The sequence below is a fragment of the Biomphalaria glabrata genome, chromosome 14 (genome assembly GCF_947242115.1).
Source record: "Biomphalaria glabrata chromosome 14, xgBioGlab47.1, whole genome shotgun sequence".
Classification (NCBI taxonomy): Eukaryota; Metazoa; Mollusca; class Gastropoda; family Planorbidae; genus Biomphalaria; species Biomphalaria glabrata.
Genome location: NC_074724.1, coordinates 5,339,206 through 5,359,891, shown reverse-complemented (window position 1 = coordinate 5,359,891; position 20,686 = coordinate 5,339,206). Strand labels below are relative to the sequence as shown.

The following is a 20,686-nucleotide window of genomic DNA, read 5'->3' as shown; positions in this document are numbered from 1 at the left end:
TTGCATTAATTAATAGGAAATTAACTGGCTTCATTTCTCTCCTAGATTGTGAGCAACATTGTAGCTAGCTTTACCACTGACTCATTTTCTTGTCTCTTTTTGGTAAATATTCCCATCGATCCTCCAATTTCTAGGCTTAGTTTAACAACCTTTTATTCGCGGCTCAAACCAAGAATGCCGTCATATTTGTTTATAAAGCCGTATAGATGTTGTTGTTTTTAAAACAGTACAATTTACAAAACAAATATGTTGGTTTATTATCATGTTCCAAAAAAAAAAAAAAAAAATGCAAGATCCGTTCAATTTTCCTGGTATGATTCTAAATTCAGAGTCAACTTGTAGTTTCTTCGGCTCTCTCATTTCATAAACCTACACATTTTAAATGGCATGGTACCAATTCATCTGAGAAAAAGTCAGGACTTTACGTGGGTAAAGATAAATTTTTCAACCTATTCTACACTTTGTGCAGACGTTTCGACGGGCCGGATAAAACCACGTCGCGGGCCGGATCTGGCCCGCGGGCCGTATTTTGGGCATCACTAGTATAGACTATAGAAGGACTGTTCATGGTTCGACATTCTGGGTTGTGATAAGGATAATAAGTGAAAATTAAGATTTGTATTAGAAAATAAATTCGTCTTTGCATTTTATTCATACTTTACTAAGTACAAAATCACGGTCATATTAACTTTACAAGCCATCTACAGTAGATAGTAGTTTTCCAACAAAAAGCCGATAAACATTCTGGTCTGTCTTTTTTTAAGAGGTCGAGAAAGATTTAGATCTATTTTTGTATGCCAGTGATATTTTAAAGCAAAAAAAAAAAAGCATGTGTTTGTGCGTTTGTATACATGATTAATCTTTATTACATTCTGACTCTTCATTATTTTGGAAGACTCTTACTGTACCCAAGAATAGGTTCTACCTGGAATTATTGGAAAAATTGTAGACTCCCTCCGTTGCCAGCAAGGGGGTCTGGGGGAGCAAACAAAATGCATATTCTGAGGTTTCTACAGTGCATTATCCTGTTATCAAAAAGTTTTATTTCAAAAACCTTATGTGCTATTCTTAATGACTTAGATCCTCCGGCGTCGTTCGGCGCATTGGGCGGCAAGCTACTTCCACCAAAATCTGTCAATGGCAATGTCTGAAGCCTCTTCCCATCTACTCTGAGGACCTCCATGAAAATGTGGCGCCAAGGTGAACTAGGATGTCCCTGTTTGCGCTTTCCTCGTAATGGCCACCATATCATCGCAACTCTTATTATTTTGTTGGAGAACATGTCCCGCAAACTCGTGCGACGCTCTGTCACAACCTTACTAAGGGGTCGACTCCCAGTTCGGCTTAGGTTTTCCTTGATTCCTAAAATCTAAGTTGTAAGCCATCTTTGTTGAGCCACATTTAGTCTTTTTCAATTTCGGCAGTTGACTATTCACTGCACTTTATTGATGGAGCCCAGCCACTGGTAGTAACCTCTATTATATTGGTTATGCTCTTGGAATTAGGTGACTGTAGTTTGCTTTAAATTTTATATCGGGGCGATCGCCACCACAACTAGGGCCGACACACCCCCTTGAAGTGGGGGCGGACGAATTTCAGTAAAGAAATAATTCAATACGAATTTATGAGTTATGAACAAAAGAGTGTTTGTGTCTGTTTGTCTTTGCTATCGGTGTCTTGTATCTCTTTTGTGATTTGTAAGAAATTCTTTCTTAGTCTGTGTATTTCTTAGTCTGTGTAATCTATTCATCATGGATAAAATAATAGGTAGGTTTCCTTTATTTTAGTTTTTGTTTTGTTACTCTTAGTAGCTGTTATTTTTCGAAACATTTGTAGGGTGAAAGAGATCTAGACTCTAGATCTATAACCTTCGAACAAATCAACGGACGTAGCTGGTAGGTAATGCTGGTACACTATAAGATTCTAGATTTGAATTATTTTCCAGATTTTTTTTCCATTCTATAGCCCCTTATTTAGACTAATTTAGTGTTACCCCGTTTAGCTTAGGGTATTACCGGAAATCGTGTTTGTCGGTCTAAAAATAGAGATCTAGAACTATATCTATTTATAGATCTATATTTACCATTTCCGTGTTTCGCACAAAATAACGCGTGAACCGTCATGAGAAACGGGAAACTCAGCTGATAGTATTGGTTGTATAGATGTAGTCTATATTTAGACTCTATAATCTAGATCTAGACTCAGATCTAAATAGAGATCATTTTACTTTCTAGGATTCTTCATTTGTAATCTTCTACTTCGGACTAGATCTAGAGAATCTAGACTATTATTATTAACTGATCTAGATCAAATCTAAGAATCTAAATAAATTATAAAGTCTTAAAAGATAGGTTTCTTTCACTGTGACTGTGAGTCTGTCCAGTGTCACTGTCAGTGAGTTTATTATGACAATTTAAAATAATTTAAATGAATTTATGAAGTCTTCAAACTGATTGGAAATTAATTCATTTATAATTGATTAATAATTACTTCTAATTCATCTATAAAGGATCTATATCTAGATATCGAGATATTTTACAATCATAATGTGAAATGTCAGGCAACTGTGGCGAGGTTTTTAAAAGATTATGGTTCATTAACTCTAGGACTCTAGATTCTAGATCTATAGACAAAGTCTAGTCTCAACGGCTCTAGGGGAAGTTAATTTTATGTTTTTCCCCGCTCACATTTATAAGAAATTTTGTTTAACACACTGCGACTGCGAGCTAACAATGAGAACAAAATGAACAAAGTTATTCAATGAAAGTAGATCTATATGAATAATTTAATAAAAAAAAAATAGCTTGGGTTATGGGTCAACAATGGGATTGAAAAATTAAATGACAATAGTTTGATTGACTTATTTCATCATAGTGTAGATTGCTTATAGAAGAGTGGATAAGTGTCTTTTTTTTTGCTCCTTATTTTTTCATTGCTGGTTGGGTGGCTGCTGGACTTGTCTGTGTAGTAGATGCAGGATGAGCTCTGGGATGGTCTTGTTTATCTTGTAGAAGTCTATCGTTTGTAGGGGAAGGTGGGAGGGGTATGCTTTACTTTAGGTAGTGGGCAGTATACAGCTGGGGCCGGAGACTGGGCAGTAGGTGCTGAACACTGGGAAAGTCTCTGGGCATTGAATAGAGGCAATTGGTAGTGGGCTCTTGGCTTTAAGCTGTTTCTAGTAGGCACTAAGTAGATACCTTCTTGCTGACAGAGGGCGGGGGGTCTGACATTGTCAGCGCAGGTTTTGTGACACTCTACACCTAGTCATTGCTGAAGATCTAGCAGGTGTAGACAGTGCAGATCTAGTGGTGATAGAAGCTGCAAGTCTAGTGTGTGTAGTATTGCACCACAAATAACAATCAGACACGGTTGTCCACAAAATACAGGCGGCTTATGAGATAGAAGCTAAGTTTTAGCTTTGCCTGTTTAATGAGGAAATCTGTTTTGCAGGTGTGAGTGTCTTATAATTATATAAATAGATTGGGCCTAAAACTTATTAACATAGCTACTAGTGCTGGATCAAATAGATTTGGGATACTTTGAATCTTAGTTTAAAAGTACCTAGGTGCTTGACCCAATGAAATTAAAGCATTCTAATTCCTAACTTACCCGTATCTAGTAGAATTGAACGTTAAGTTTTTTAAGCTAGCCAAAGGAGAAATGGGAAAGATTGTTTAAAAAGATTTAACATATGGAAACAACCCATGGCATTATTCATTATTTGAGAAACATGACATCTCTCTTCCACTCTTCATTAGAAATATTAATAACAAAGTTATGGATTTTATATTCTCATTAACTTGCTTATGCTTAACCAGTGGATACATCGGAATATTTAAAAAAAAAATCTTCAAATACTTTCAGAACTGCCTGTGGTTAAGACCCCTAGCTCTGATAACTTTCATTACCCGGTACTATAATATTTGCTTCAATTACTTATTGATATTTCATGCAGCTTTGTGCAAACTTTCCTGTTTAAAATTTTTGGTTGTGATATTTTTTAATTAAAAAAAAAGTTTTTATCAAAGATCGAGTGTCTCTTGAGACAGGACAGAATCTGGAGAGACTGATCTTCAGTTGCATAGCAGACTTCTCTTATTTCAGTATTACATCTAGACTTTTTATCTTGCCCAGAGTCATATAACCATCTAGATTTGGATGGGGGTAATAGCTTAATTATTGTGCTAATCTAAGAAAAGCTTTCCCTAAGAAAAGACCCCATATATTTGTTAAAATAATTTAAAGATTTGTAGAAATAGCCTACTTGCCATGAGTATAAATTGCTGACAAATATATGGGAGTGAGGTTTCTCTAATTTAATACAGTAGCCTGAGGAATTATAGTTTATATTCTATACTTTAATGCAGACTTCTTTGTTTAGACAGTAAATGTGTCATAAATAAATGTTTATTAAATCTGCTTAATAGAGTTCCAAGGTTCAAAAGAAATAATAAAATACCATTGAACTAAATGGGTTTGTAGGTCACTATGTCTAAAAATGTAAATCTATTCATTGAATGTCTTTTTTTTTACTATTATTAGTTTGCAATACACTTACAGACTTTTTTGTAAATATAAATGTGCCATTTAATTTTATAATGGAAGAATGATATACTCATTGTTTAAAATATGGTATAGAATTTGCGGTTATTGCCATATTCAAGTCATAGTTTTAGCTCATTAAAGTTTAACTTATTTTAGTGCATGTTATTTTACATGTACAACAAAATATTGAAGTAAAATATTATTTATAATAATTTAATCTTGTAGATTTATAAATTCCCTGCATTTTGACACATAATACATGCATATAGATTTTATAGGTATTATTTTTGAAATGCGCTAAAAATGATAGAATGCAACATTCAGCACAAGTAAATAAAACCAAAACATTACTTGATAACTTTGAAAAAAAATTGAGCATATTCTCTGTGTGTACATTCATGTTTTTAGTAATTTTGGTATCCTCTGTCTTAGAATCATTTTGGAAAAATCGTTTTTGGGTCCTTACTTTATCTGCTATTTGATGTTTTTAAAAGTAAACACATTAAAGAATTTTTTTCTACACAGGTAATTTGGATCACAATTTTTGCTATGGATTCACAATATGAATCTGAAACATTTGCAGGGATTAACAGGTATGCATTTATTTTTTATTTTGATTATTAAATAGGATTAAAGTAGTTGTTTGATAAATTTCTTTTCTTAATAGCAATGGCACATGATTTTTTAAAAAGGTTTTCTAAATCTTGAAAATTGGGTGTGGGCGGGAAAGGTATTATTACTATTATTACAAAGCTTAAGGGTTAATATATATTTTTTACTTTTGGCATAAGGACTTCAGAATAAACATGGGATCATATAACTGTTTTAAAAGCTAATAATAATAAGGCTTGTCTTTGGGTCCAAAGATTAATAAGGAATGCAGTATTTCCCTTGGCTAATAAAAGCTAATAATAGCAGCACTAAGGTACTAAGATTATTGAGTAGGTGAAGAAAATGTGTTGAAATTCTATAAGTCTTGAGGAGGACATGGACTACAAACTTGCCTCATCACCTAGCAGTGACCAGGTACCATCTACCTAAGCCAACCAGATCTAAAGAAAGTCTGTATTGTTATCTGACCTCTGTATTGATACTCAGGGTTATGTGATTACACATTTCTTCCAGAACCCGCCCACATCTTTTTCCATAGTGATCAAACTAAACTGGTCTGCTTTGAGACTAGAATTGAACTCCTCATTAAAGTTTTATTAGCAGTTTTAATTTCTTCATACTTTTGTTCCACCTTACCACTTAGCATTATTAAATTTTTCTTCATTCTCGCTCTTCCATTAGAACGAAAATAGAAAGATTTAAAAACTCCTTCATCCCACTTTCAGTCAGAGTGTTACAAGATCATCTGTCGTCATCAAGAAGTACATAGAAGTCTAATTTATAAAGCACTGGTTATGAGTGTGTATGTGCTTTCGTGTGTGAATGTTGTTCATATTAGCATCTATATTGTTATTGTACCCTAGTTACGCTGAGGTTGTCAATTGTAGTCAAACTAAATTTTCATTTGATTGGATCAATAAAAATTATCTTATCTTATCTTATCTTACCAACCCTACCCACTGATGAGCTAGATATTTAATGTTTTTTCAACACTTTGTTCCCCAACTTCTCTTTAGTTCTTTCATGTCATTCATAACTTACCTGCACCTAACAATGAATATCAGGGTATACAGACCTCTTTAGTTCTTTCATGTCAGTCATAACTTACCTGCACCTAACAATGAATATCAGGGTATACTGATACATTTACTTTTTTCTTTACAGAACTTCTGAAGATGTGGATAAAGAGCTGGCAACTAAAAACATGACCTTTGATCAATACATTGGTGAGAAAATTTTATTAAATTTTTACTACCTTTACTATTTTAACTGTGAATAGACCTTGTTTTTAATGACTTAACTAAATAAAATTTAGCTCTTGTGGTATGAAGGAAGAGTAACCCTTTAGGGATTACGGGCACGACATGGCCTAAAGTGTGCTGATGTACCAAAAACTCAAACTCAAACTCCTTTTATAAAACATATTGATTTTTGAAAATGTTAAACTTTAAGTGATAGTATTTTTTTAATGCAAAAATCCTAATATCTTTAGATGTTTCTCATATTCTACTCTATGAATAAATTAGAATTTTATTTTGGCTTTTAGAACTTGATTGAAGAACAGTCACCAAACCCATTTTTGAAAGCTAAGCAACTTTTGTGTTTCACATTTTTTTTTTAACATTGTATCAGTCACTGGAGTCGATGTAGTTGTTTACCTGGACATGACCAACACACCTTATTCGTTATTCTTGTAACTATGATTTGATAAATTTGATTGATTGGAGGCTCTATAATGATAATAAAGCTGTGAAAGAATCAGATTTACTACCAAAACTGATGACTAACAAATGATGACTACTGACATTGTTGTTACACATTGTGTCAGGGTTCGTAGCTCTCCTAAAATCCCAAATGTCATAAAAATTAAGTCTCCCAAAATCCTTAAATTCTTCTAAAATTTGCATGAATTCTCCAAAAATTTTTGACTGCACTTCTCAAATTTTTATCTTTGTTTTTAAACATAAGTTTTCTAACAAAAAAAGGTGTAGGAGCAGTGTGTCTAGACATTATGATCTTATGATGGCTGGCTGGGTTAATGAGCTGACCAGACCTGTGTGTACCTGACCTTTAACCCATGTCCTCAAGCCAGCAGTTTCTTGTGTCATTATTTTTCTGTAACACCGAAAGTTTGTCTTAACATTATGAGTAGGGTTCCAAGGATATTTAATGCTGTAGGTTAAAGTGAGGATAATCTCCCACTTTCTATGAAATGCTCCTGAGGTGGCTTGCGTGTCTAATGCCTCTGACAGTCAAATCCATCTCCTGGCTTTCACCTGTGATTGTCTAATAAATCAGGCAGAAGCTGTTTATAACAAACAGAGAATGGATAAAAGGCAGATCACTTGCACCTCAAAACCAGTCAGCTGTGTGTTCATAGGTCACAAACATAGCTTTAATAATGCAGCCCATTTAGAAGGAAAACTCCCAGTGTGGGTATCAGGGTCTTGGAAATGACCAAGGATAAAACTTTCTTACTACAAATAATTTCATTTGGAGAGCTGTGTAGATGGGGGGAGAATAGATCATTTGACTCCAACCCAATTATGTGTCAATTATTGAGGGATATTCCAGTCGAACTCAGATGTCCTTTTACTCTAACATAAGACAGCGTGCAAAGCAAAGCTATAAACTTCCTTGAAATGCAGGGATTATATATAAAAGTCTGAGAAAACCACCAGCCTACAGGGACGATATACAGCCAACCTCTATAATAACTTACTTATGGTGATAACATTGCCTTATTGGGTAAAGATACCTCTGATATTGATAGAGCTTTCATACAACTAGAAGTAGCATCTCGACCAGCAAGACTTGAGGTCAATGACAGTAAAACTAAGTACATCGCAATGACAAGAGACAATCAAACAGAGGGACAATATATTAAAATTAAAGACCACAAATTAAAAAATGTCCAAACTTTCAAATATATAGGAAGTGAAATTGATTTAAAAAATGACCTACTAACAGAAATAAAGGAAAGAATAGCAGAAGGCAACAGAGCATTTTATAGCAGCCATCATTTACTTAAGAGCAAAACAATATCAAGGAAAACCAAGAAAATAATATACAAAAGCATAATAAGACCAGCAATGTATGCAAGTGAGACCTGGACACTGACAAAGACAACCGAAAATATACTAAATACTTGGGAACATGAAATTCTTAGGAAAATCTATGGTGCTATACAGGATGAAACATGGTGGAGGACATGCACTAACCATGAGATATTTCAATTGTATGAAGACCCACCGATAGTGACAGAATAAAATGACACAGTGTAGACATAATTTTCTTGAGTTTAATTCTTTTAAAAATAACAAATATAAATACAGTACAATTCAGATACAGGATACTATAATATTGGTAATGATCAAATAAAACTAAAACTAACCAACTATCCAGCTTTATACTTTGTATTAGCGACATCTAGCTCTCACTTCTAACTCTGACCCTGACTTCAACTGACTAGCCAAACTCTACCTTTCTTATCTCTTTCCCTAAATTTTATAACCTTCCTGCCAGGCCCACACTATCTTCACCCTTCACATCTCATTTTCACTCCTTTGTGTCACCTAAACTAACTCATACCCATGCACACAGATCTGCTTTCATGATCTGATCTTATGACATACCTTGACAAGCTTAAACTTAATTAAAATTTAATTAGAGCAAGAGCTGCCTGAAAATGGGTTTTAATTTTCTCTTCTCTTTGATGATGAGCACCATCTCTGCATTCTGTGCCCCACACCTATCAAGGCACAGCCATTTTGCTTCTCTGCTTTAGTTAGTAAGCATTATCACTTCACTTATTTACATTTGGGGTCAGTGCGTGCATTTGACCATTTAGCCAAATCTACATAGTCAATAGAAAAATCTGTTCTCAATTCATGAATTCATCAATTCACATTCATCAACTATTATCAGATTCTGGATTTGGAGCTGTCATTACATTTTTACCTGTATTGCAAATTTGTAGATTTAAAAAAAATTGCTGTGTATACATTTTTGCTGTATACTTAACCAAAAATTAGAAAATTTAAGGCCTTCACATAATACTGTCATATTTGAATATATTTTGAATGACTAGAGAATAAAAGAAGTCATTGTTTCAAATATTGTTCAAATTTTTCTGCATTCTGCAAATAGGTTTTACAAAATTTTGTGGCCCACTTAGTCAAAAAAGGTTGCCAACCCCTGATCAAAATAGTAGATTGGATTAAGATCTGGATATCTAATAACATTTAATGCTAAAAAATAAACTTAAAAATCTTCTGGAAGCTAAACAAACATAATAAAATTCAGTTTGATTTATTTATATGGGCAATATCAATATCTGTTTTGATTTAGATCATATATATTTTTACAATCAATATTAATCTTTATTTACCATGGGAGGGAAAGACATCCTGTAATGTTGCTAATTGGCTAATTAATTATTGTCTCCATTTTCTATGAACTTTTCAATAATTATATTTATTATATAATGAACATTAAATATGTTTATTATTTTGTTTTTCTTTTTTTAGATTATCATGACATATTCCTTAAAAAAACAATGGATCTGTGTCTGGAACCTCTTGAAAGTGTGGAATGCTCAAAAGGAACTGCACACAATTCTTTTATAGGCTTACGCGACTTTACTGTAGAAAATTTACCTCCTTGTTATCAACACAGGGAAATGTTTGATGTAGTTATGGCTTTAGCAGATCTGGTTGTTATGATCCAAGTCCCTCATGAAGAAAAAAATGTCTATTTACAAGGGACTGGGAAGGTTGATGATGTTTTCTTTAATAAAAAAGAAAATCAAAAATGCAGTTGTTTTAAGTGCACAACTAGCCAGAATCCATCCAAAGAATGGGGGGTGATAAGAATTGTGACCTCTGCCAGCTTGTTTAAAAGCTGCAAAGATGCAACTAATTACAGGTGTACCCTATTTTTTGATGAGGCAGAAGATCAAGTTGTCCATGTAAGGGGAAGTAATATTGTTAAAATGAAATCGGAAGAGGACTTGTGCAAATTTGTTTGCATCACATGTGATATGGATCTTGTCAGAAAATTAGATAGTTATCTAAATGTCTTCATCAAATATTGGTGTGCTGCTGTAGCCAAGTATTATCCAACTGTAAAATGCTCTGATGAAAAACTGATGTTGGCCATTTGTCATCCACATGGATGTAAAAAGTATGTAACCTTGGGGAAATGGTCAAAGTTAAAGCCCCATGTTGAATATGATGCTGCCATGTGTCCTGGTTGCTCAGGTTCCTATCTGCTTCTACCCATTTTTGATATGAAACCTGATGATATGTGATCTCTATTGTATTTTCTTATTGAGATCATACTAATTCTGATTTGTTTAAGTTCATTTTGGTATGTATTGTTTTTTTTCTTTGTACAAACTTTGTTAAATGTACCAGTACTAGGCCAAAAAGATTTTAAAAATCTTGTCCATTCATTTCCACTTTTGATGACTATTCTTTATTTGTTAGCATTAATGAAGAAATCAAATCTGTTTTGTGCAATAACTAAAACAGATAAGACTATTTCATTCATATTTTTTAAATTATTGTTTATTATGTCATATTTTCTTATACAGTACATTTTTGGAGATGTTGAACTGTTAATTAAAATATATTTTTTTTTAGGATGGCCAGTTTTTGAAGTACTGTAGTTTGTATTACATAACTACTGATATTTTTTAACAAATCTACTATTTAATTCCCTATTTAAGGAAAATTTAAATGCAACAGAGCAAATTTGCCTAGGATTATTAATCAGGAAATGTTTCTGGACTGTCCTTTCCCCCAACATTTAATCACCTTTATTATTTCATAAGGGATGTTATGACTATTTGAGTTTTCAAAAATCCAACTAGGTTTTAAGCTAGGAAGACAAATGTTATTTAATGAATTTTTTGTGAATTTCCTAATTTTGTGAATAATATAAAAAAAAAACAACTTGTTTCTGTCTTGTAACAGGTTGAAATAAAAAAAATTGTAAACAAGCACAATTTTTAAAGATAAATTGTAAAACTATATACTGGTAGCCAAACACATAATGAAAAGACATTATTTTTACATGTTTCTTTAAATTTGAAGAGTATTATACACTAGTAGAAACATGTAGGATAGTGGGAAATGATGGGCTGGGTTCGAACCTGGGACCACAGAGTATACTTGAAGAGATGTCTTATAAATATTCTGAAGATTTACCAGTATATTTTGTCATATTTAATACAGACAAAAGAAGGTTTATCTTCATTTCTCAAGAGAGTTCTCCAACTGTATGTATCTATATGCATTGTTATAACTCTGTTCCTGTGCCAAAAATGATGGTGTGCACAAGCACACCATTCAACACGAGAAATAGATCAAATATTACTACAACAGGCAAGGAATGTTTTAGATCCGGCTGATGGTGATCTGCAGGTTATGGGAGTCTGAGCTGTCTGGGACTAAGAGCGATCCTTCAAGATATTAGTGAACTGTATTGAGGACACTGGGAAGTGTGTCGGTGGTCTGTACTAATGTTTAGGTTCGAAAGGACTTGTAGATTTTAAGACAAGACTCCCTGGGACTGGATAGCTGAAGTCCATGTCTCACTGTGTATGTTATAACTGTAAATAAATATATAGTCTAGTATTAATTCCTTTCATTGAGTGCTTGCCTTAGATATATATATAGAGAGATATATAGATTGATATTTTAAACAATTTATAATCCCTACATTTCAGTGACCAAAAAAAATTACAATATTCATTCTGAATATTTACCAAAAAAAAACAAATATAACAATATATAAGGTACACAAAATTTCAAGAAACTATATTGTATGTTTTATTTCAAATTCTTTTAGTAAATGTTTATTACACTGTTCAATCCTTTCATTAGCCTGCTTAAAAATATACACATCTATCACTCACTGCTAAAGAGTACTACATTTCATACTATCAACAGCATCAATCACATTCTTTAAGAAAATAAAACTAACAACTGAAACATATACAACAAATAAAACCTACAGTTCTGACAGCAAACCAGGAACTAGAACAAAATGGAAGCTTCAACTCAGAATACATTAAAATAAAAGCAAATAAAATATCTAGAGATTGATGGAAATTGTTTTTTTTACTGTATAATAAAAATGTAATAATGGCAATGTTCTACAAAATATGTAAAGTTGAAAACAAGACTGTAACAACAAAACCAATAAAGTAAAAGATAATCATATCTATGAGGGAATGAAGAAGCAATTATAAAGGTAGGTACTCCCTAATCTGAACTTGTGCTGACATTCAAACATGACAAGCACAAAAACTTAATTATATCCAAATATTGCAAAAACTAACTATCATATTTATAACAAAATGAACAAATAATAAAAATGTTAAACTTGTAGAAATACAAACATATGTAGACTATATCAGAATTGATCATTCTATTATGTCTGCATTGTATAAAATTGTCAGGCACTACTTCAAGTAACCAAGTTCACAAAAACAACAAAAACAGACCTTTAAACCTGATATACTGAATCACTCCCTGTCTCAGGAACTGTTAATTTTTTATGTAAAGGGTTCAAAAAGATGGATACTGTATTGTGTAGATTTCCCAACACTGAACTACGGAAAAACAAAGATCACTGTCTCTAATTTTCGTTTGAATAATTTTAACATACTGATTATTTGTGAAGATTTAAACCACAATGTTAATACCATGTAATCGTGATCTACCATAATTGAACTAGTATTCACTAAAAGAGTTAGCCTCACAATTATTAAATGAAAAAATATGGCCTGGACAGATTGCCTACACATCTGTTTCCTGTTGGCTTTTATTGAAATACTCCTATCTGCAACACTAAATAAGCATGACTTGTAACTTATAGACATTTTTCCAGAATTCAAGACTTTTACAACCTAGTTCGAACCTCCAGCAGGATGACATGGGAAGGTGGAGGGCAGGGTTCAAACCCAGAACCATCAAGAGTGCATATCACACAAGAAGGCAGCCATCCACTCAGTTATTCAAAGTGAAGACCAATCAGTCAAATCAGGACATGTATATTATTTAAGTTTGAATATATTTCAATGATTCACATTTCTTCCATGTACAATAACTCAATTTTCTATACTTTTGAACAATGATTGATATCAAAAATGGCATTTCATCATATGAAAGACTGATGCAACATTGATGAAAAATAGATGCAACATGACAGTGTTATAAAAATGTTAATAACAACAAAAAAAAAAGGAATTAAAAAATTAAAACTATTTGTTATGCCAATGACCTTACATACAAATTAAAAAAAAATATATTAATTAAAAAAATGTTTTTACTTATTGCAAAAAAAATATACAAAAGTTATTTTTGTTAATGTTTGTTCTTTTTGTTTGTATTCTAAAATTTTGTATCTTTAACATGGAAAGTAGAGACTAAAATCATTAAAAATACAATAAAATAAGTAATGACAAAGAATAAATCAATTTGGGACATTAAAAAAGCATACATTTCAAGAACTCTACAAGAACACTAGAAAATAATGGAACAATGCTAAAAGCCTGAATAAAAGTTGAAATATAAATTCAAGGACAAATTAAAAAAAAGATATTGCTAGTGCCCACGTTTGTTCTCACTGTTCTAACATCTCTGAAGGAGTTTCACATCAAGATATTTGTGATAGATGTGTTATTATGTCAACAGACAACTTTGTGATATAATCAGACTAGATGACAAGAACACTGTTCAGAAGACTAAATGAAGACAATAACAGGAGGTCATTACAAAAGGTCGACTATTTACACACAATTTGCATGTCACAAACATTGATCATTTGCCCCTAATAAATTCTTGTTTTTATTTATAAAGGCCAATGATTTGAAAAAGGGTAAAACTTAATAAAGTGTAACCTCAAATTTAAAGTTCAAAATACACCAAAATATTAAGTCTTGTCAATTCAAATTATATCTTGATTACAAAGAAAAATGTTTTAAAAATTGATAAAATTATTACCAGTACATTTAGTTTTTAACATTAAATGTAACTAAGAACCAGATGTAAAGAAGAATACTGGTACCAATGTAATTTATATGAACTGTGAAATATAAGAACAGGTCACAATTGATTATTGATTATCAATAAAAGTAAAAGCCTATGTAATTCAAAATGTTTCTAGTGTTGTACTTAGAAAATAGAGTCTATAATAAAAAACACTGAAATGCATAAAATCGGATACACAAAATATATCACTAGCATACCATGTGATGAGGATGATGATATCATCTTGTAAACTGGTAAGTGGTATTGTCTGCACAAGAAAGGTTACAGCCTTTTTGAAAAAAAAAAGTCACTTACTATAATGAAAAAAATGTTAGCTAAAAAGATGTGAATATAGCTATTGGAATGTTGAAGCTAGTTAGTGGCTATCTACAATGATATTTTCTAAGCAGTCTTTGAAAGCTAGTGGCAACACACATGGGAATAATATGTATCAGACTGAACACAAATCCAAAAAGAAATTTGGTAATTGGGACACTATTTTGTAATGAAGACATATGTAGCTACAAGAATAGGAAATGGCAGTGATAAATACACAAAAGCTGAAATGTTTCAGTTAAGAGAACAACCAAGATACACACCACACACATAAAGCTGGGTGCTATCATTAAAAAAACAACACAATTTTTCAATATGTGAAAAAAAATCAAAACAATATATACCAACTTTTTATAATGCAAAAGTAAATATACAATGTAAGAAAACATTTAGAAAACACTATGCAGTTATCAGAATGAGCTTTAGGAATAATGATATGATAATTAATTGTGCAGTTGATTAGTACTATAACCATTAGTGATCATATTAATATGTTTAGGAGAATATACAATCTGAATTGTAGAGTAAGTCTGATCTAAGTCAACAAACATTACTTAGAAGCAAGTAAGTCCTAAGCTAATATTTAAGGCATAACAAGTGATTTTAATAGACAAAGATTCCAGTCTGTTATAAGAGTTACAGTAAAAGGGACTAAATTATTTTAACCTAGTTATATATTTTTACACTAAGGTGTCTGTAGCAGATCTGTTGAATGTGAAGAACAAGACAATACACTTCTTTAGTTTAATGAAATGTCCAAGTACATTGGCAGTGAACATGGAAGAAAAACTCCATTTGATTAGCTGTGTAATCAGCAACACAAGCTACTGATATGCCCCTATAGCCTTTCTATTGTAACAAGAGGTTTGAGATACTGGCTCTCTCAAGGATAGTTAAAGGAGAACAACTTGATATGGAAATCACTAAACAATGTAGTTCATACATTAGGAACTCTTTACAAGTGATATCTCAAGGGTGAAGGATAAGAAGTATTAGTTATGGTAGATACTGTATGAAAATAGGTAAGGGGTGAGTTGCATTATTCATTTATTTTTGTATTAGCTCAGATCATTTTCTACAGCTTACTCAAGGTAAAGAGGTAAAAAAACTGTGATTATAATAATGAACATAAGTTTCATCTTTGTAATGCACATCATATCTTACAAATCAATTGTCTTTCCATCAATGCCATTATGATCATTATATTCTTTTGATACTCTTAACAAAGAATAGGGTCTCACTTAGAACAAAAAAGTCAGCAGAAGTACTAAGCATTTACACAGATGACAAGGCCTCTTCTTTAGAAACAATCTTTGGTTTAGAGCCAGCCATCTCAAGTATCTCTTCCAACTCAGGTTGTTCCAGTATTGTATCTGGCTGATCTATAACTGTATCTGTTCTTTTCTCTTTCCTAGAAAGATAAATGAAAGGAGTGCAATAGCAAAGACAAACACACAGTAGCCCAAACAAACTATCAGTTATATTTTTTCTAGCGTAAATAATCTAAATGAATGAAGGTCCCCCCCAATTATAAATACTTTAATGAGTGGTGTTTAGTTCACCCAGTTCTGTCCCCAGCTAAATGTCTTTTATTTACCCACAATGTTAGGCACCAGAATTGGGTGGACTGTATGGATGGTTGGTAGACTCACCAGGTCAAGATTTTAGTCTGAGACCTTCATCAAAACAGCAAAGTCCACTATCAGGTAATTACCTCAATCCATAAGAAATAAAGAATATTTAATCTCTTAATGTTCACTGTTTTTGTGGTAGTGCTTTGGAGGTCAACAATCAACAATGCTTTGGAATTATTGAGTTTTAAAATCAATTTAATTTTAATTTTTTGACCACAAAATCTTCAGAAAACTGCAATTGGGGAAGTACAATTTTCCTTTTTCAATTCTCTTGTCAGATCTCTTTGTTTTTGTTTTAAAAGTCTCTAATGCTCCTTTTAAGATATGATAATAATTACATCCTAGTCCAAACCCCCTGTGCAATGGCAGAGGATATAAATGGGTAGGGTTTAAACTAAGGATCATCCTGACAGCAGTCACCCCTTGTTTTCGGTTATAGACATTATGGGGAAGGGTTTATCTGGGAGGTTTCCACGCTGCATTATATGCTCAACAAACACAACTCAACATGAATTCAAGCTCCCTTGATAAGTAGCCAAGTGGTTTGTGCTTACATCCCACAATACAGTTACAATTGCAGTTGTTTTGATAGGCTATTTTTTAACTGAAAAGAAATTGCCCACATCTTTCATTTTAATTGTTTTTATCCCATTCCCAAGGCCCAGAAATATTGCCCCTGGTATTCTTCATACAGGTAAAACTAACCTGAGACAACTCAGATGTAACAAACAGTGACAACCAGCACCAGCAAACAAGAGCAAGCCACCAATGTAGAAAGACATATCATATTGTCCAGTGGAGTCATACATCTTACCTGGATAAATCAGAAAGAATGATATCTACAGTTAGTCAGAAAGAATAACAAAACATCTGTAGTTGAGTCTGAAAAAATAACATCTGTAGTAAAAGTAACAGAAAGAGTAACATCTGGAGTTAAGTCAGAAAGTATTACATCTGGAGTTAAGTCAGAAAGAAAGATAATTATTATTACTAAGAATCAGACTCAATTAATCCCTATAAGCAGAACAAGACAATAAAAAGTTGTCTGTTTATAAATCCTGTAGTAAAAAAAAATTATTTTGATTGTGCATCAAATCTTAAAATAAAATCAGAAATTTGATAATAAACTACAAAAAAAAAAGATAAAAATATTTAATCAAGAAGTTAATTTTTTTTAATATAGTCTGTTAAAAGAGCTATTTAGAAATGCAATATTTTCTGAACAAACATTTTATAAAAGCAATTAATAATGAGTCAAATTTTGTTTTTGTTTCTGTTACAATCATAGAGATTAGCCACATTGATCCTATAGTGTAGATATATGAAAATTGATCTGTCAATCTAAAAAGCTTGTCTTCGAGTCCAAAAATTAAGGATCAGTGCAGCATTTTATGCAACTATACAGTCCAAGCTACAGGTTTTGCCACATCCAATGCAGACAATACCTTTATCTTTGTCATTTTAAGTTATTTCTCAGTCCTCTATGTCCACTGGGTCCATGCAGCATTTTAAATATGTTTATAAGGATTATAAAGAGTATAATATGTGAATTCATCTTGCTTGACCATTTGGAAAGATTTATGGAACTAAAAAAAAGTTCGTTAAATTGATGTATCCATTTGGAAAGATTTATGGAACTAAAAAAAAAAGTTCTTTAAATTGATGTAACCATTTGGAAAGATTTAAGGAACTAAAAAAAGTTCTTTTAATTGATGTAACCATTTGGAAACATTTATGGAAATAGTAGTACCACTCTGGTATTTATTTTCAGGGAAATTAACTCAACTATGTGAATGACAATTGAAAAAAGTCAATCTCTTTATTCATTCTCTTTCTTCATAGTCCTGCATATTGCAACTGGAAAGTTGTCTCCCTTACACCATAGCCAGTTCAAATAATAGTTGATGAATACAAATATTTTCTCAAAATGCAAATAATGGTACTTATTACTTGAATTTAAAAGATATCATCCACATTTAATATAAAAGGCTTAGTTTTAAGAGGTAGTCATTCACACAAAAAGTAACTATTTTTCAATGGTATAACCTAATTAATAGTGACTTTTACTTACCAGCCATTGGAGGGCCAGCCATGCCAGCTATTCCTCTCACCATGGACAAAAGTCCAAAAGCATTGGTCAGTTTTTCAAGACCCATGCGATCACAGATAACAATGGAGGACAGAGAAATAAATGCGGCTGAAAAAAACAAACAAAACTAATTACATTCTTTACATTCACACTGTTTAAAACTTGAACTTGATTTTTTTCTATCAACTGTAACAGTTATCTAACAAGTAACTACTATACTTCAGTTTGTTTTGTGGCTTAAAAGTCAGTGAAATAAATTATGATGATTATCTGCTAACTACTATCAAAAAGCACAAACTTAAATTCTATGGACATATCACAAGGATCTCAGGGCCAGCAAAAACCTTCCTTCAGAGAACATTAACAGGAAAAAGAAGAAGAGGCAGACATTCTATCAAAGGCAAAAGACAGAGAGGAATGGAGAAAGATGGTCAATAGATCTTGTGTGTTGCCCCAATGGTCCACCAGACTAAGGGATAAATGAAGGTGAAAGTAAATTATACTGTAAATTGGTTTAATGATATCTATGGATATATTTATCTGCCGGAGATTTAGAATACTGTAATATATTTTGATAGATGTGTATTGTTCAGTTAAACCTCAAGACCAATGTAAATGGGCTAAAGCAAAATGAGGTTTGTAATATTTTATAGTTATCTTTAAATACCATTTGTTTAAAAATGTATTTCTTCTTATAGATAAAAGTCTGAAATCGATGGTTAAATATTAATAATTCTCATATATCACAAACTCATACAATTATGTTGTGCAGTCTAAAAAAGAGAAATTCATGTCACTTTGGATATTTACAGAGAAAACTTTTCTTACCCAAACACTTTCCCCCCAAAGCAAAGTGTGACTGAATGTCAAATGATATATGCATCACACATCCATATACAAGACAAAACACATTACCCGGCAACTATCATGTACCAATGACATGCTAATATGAGGAAAGCAAGCGCAGTTCCAACCATGTCTAACATGGTGTCGCACCTTTTCAGAAGACCTATAATCCATAAGAAGGAGCTGCGGGAAGTCACCTATTACCTATCACTGCAGAGAAATTGCTACACTATGTGTAAGTGGACCCAAGTATAATTAAGTCTATATTTAAGTATTAAATTTGAACTACATCTAGGACAAAGTGCAACCAAGTGTGTTCTTATAGTACAATTGGATCTTGTAAACTTGAGATTTTCTTGTTCAAAGCAATATTATTTTAAAACATTTTTCAAAAATATTAATCATACAACTAAAATGTATTCAAAAAATAAAGAAAGAAAGGATTATTGGTTACCCATTCCTAAGCCAAATACAGCAGCATTGGTAGCAAGCAGAGGATAAGTGTTACAGAATGGCACTAAGGCAGTGACTACACCACACAATGCTATTGATATATAGGTTATAATCAAACTGTCAATCAAGTGAAGGTCAGCAAGCTTGCCAATCAAGACACGCCCCACAGTGTTGGTAATGCCTGGAATAATATACAATATTTTATTGTGTTGGCAATACCTGGAATAATATACATTGCATTGGTAACAAATCAAGCCCAATGCAAATCTCAATTCAAGGTAAAATTAGTCCCATGATACAACAAATACACATTTTGATGAGCATAGTGGAAGAAAAAACACTTTCTTTTTGAGATCTAGAGGTTCTAAATGAATTTGACAGTTGTGTTCTGTTTACTGTTATACCAAACTAAGGATATCAAAATGATTTAACCAGGAGTTCAATTTAGTTTAGTATATCATTGAGTTCTATATAAAATAAGAAGAGGTAGTAATGAACATTAGCAGAGACTCTACATTATATACAATAAAAAGTACAGCACTAATTTCTACCACTGTAACATTTCATATTATATTTATGAATAAACAGTAGTCATGTCACAAATTTGGAGGCATGGTGGCTGAGCGGAAAAATGCTTGATATCTGAACAATTGATCCCAGATTCGAATCCTGGTGAAAATTAGGATTTTTAATTTCAGGATCTTTGGGTGCCTCTGAGTCCACCCAGCTCTAATGGGGTACGTGAAATTAGTTGGGGAAAAGTAAAGGCTGTTGGTCATTGTGCTGGCCACATGACATCCTCATTAACTGTCAGCCAGAGAACCAGATGACCTATACATCATCTGCTCTATAGATCACAAGTTCTAAAAGGGGAATCTTACTTTTATGTCACAAATTTAATTTAATTAGCCATACCTAAAGATACAAATTTTTATTTATTTTCAATTTTTTGAAGACATCAACAAGTCTCATGAATTTCAATCTCACCACTAGGAGAGAGGTAATTTACTGCATGATGTTTACATTGTATCAAATGGTTTCCTTTTCACGTTTTAGTTTAGTAAGCCTAAACTTAATAGAGAATTATATATCATAAAATAATATGGGTAACTGCCAAAGTGTCATAAAAT

The 20,686-nt window shown here is 32.4% G+C and overlaps 2 protein-coding genes across 6 annotated transcripts in view; one reads left to right on the top strand and one right to left on the bottom strand.

Moving 5' to 3' along the window:
• Positions 1–2,233: 2,233 nt before the first annotated feature.
• LOC106055276 (uncharacterized) lies at positions 2,234–12,532 on the top strand. Its single transcript, XM_056009487.1, has 4 exons — positions 2,234–2,394; positions 5,071–5,138; positions 6,322–6,383; positions 9,687–12,532. Exons 2-4 carry the CDS (start codon positions 5,095–5,097, stop codon positions 10,466–10,468), a joined length of 888 nt encoding a protein of 295 aa, XP_055865462.1. The 5' UTR covers positions 2,234–2,394; positions 5,071–5,094; the 3' UTR covers positions 10,469–12,532.
• LOC106055257 (monocarboxylate transporter 2-like) overlaps positions 11,981–20,686 on the bottom strand; it is a 58,548-nt gene continuing 49,842 nt past the window's right edge. For 4 of the 5 annotated variants that reach the window (XM_056009477.1, XM_056009476.1, XM_056009480.1 and 1 more), the window contains 5 exons: positions 19,558–19,737; positions 18,240–18,365; positions 16,874–16,982; positions 16,187–16,210; positions 11,981–15,945 (listed from right to left, as the gene is read on the bottom strand). In XM_056009477.1, coding sequence (XP_055865452.1) covers positions 15,810–15,945; positions 16,187–16,210; positions 16,874–16,982; positions 18,240–18,365; positions 19,558–19,737 — 575 coding nt within the window. In that variant the 3' untranslated portion in view covers positions 11,981–15,809. The remainder of the gene's footprint in view (positions 15,946–16,186; positions 16,211–16,873; positions 16,983–18,239; positions 18,366–19,557; positions 19,738–20,686) is intronic. The other variant, XM_056009479.1, reaches the window with a different exon arrangement.

Bases quoted from the DNA above. Each gene is read 5' to 3' on its own strand.
- LOC106055276 (XM_056009487.1), top strand. From the start codon at position 5,095: ATGGATTCACAATATGAATCTGAAACATTTGCAGGGATTAACAG. The intron at 5,139-6,321 runs GTATGCATTTAT...TTTTCTTTACAG, and splicing joins ACATTTGCAGGGATTAACAG to AACTTCTGAAGATGTGGATA. The intron at 6,384-9,686 runs GTGAGAAAATTT...TTCTTTTTTTAG, and splicing joins GACCTTTGATCAATACATTG to ATTATCATGACATATTCCTT.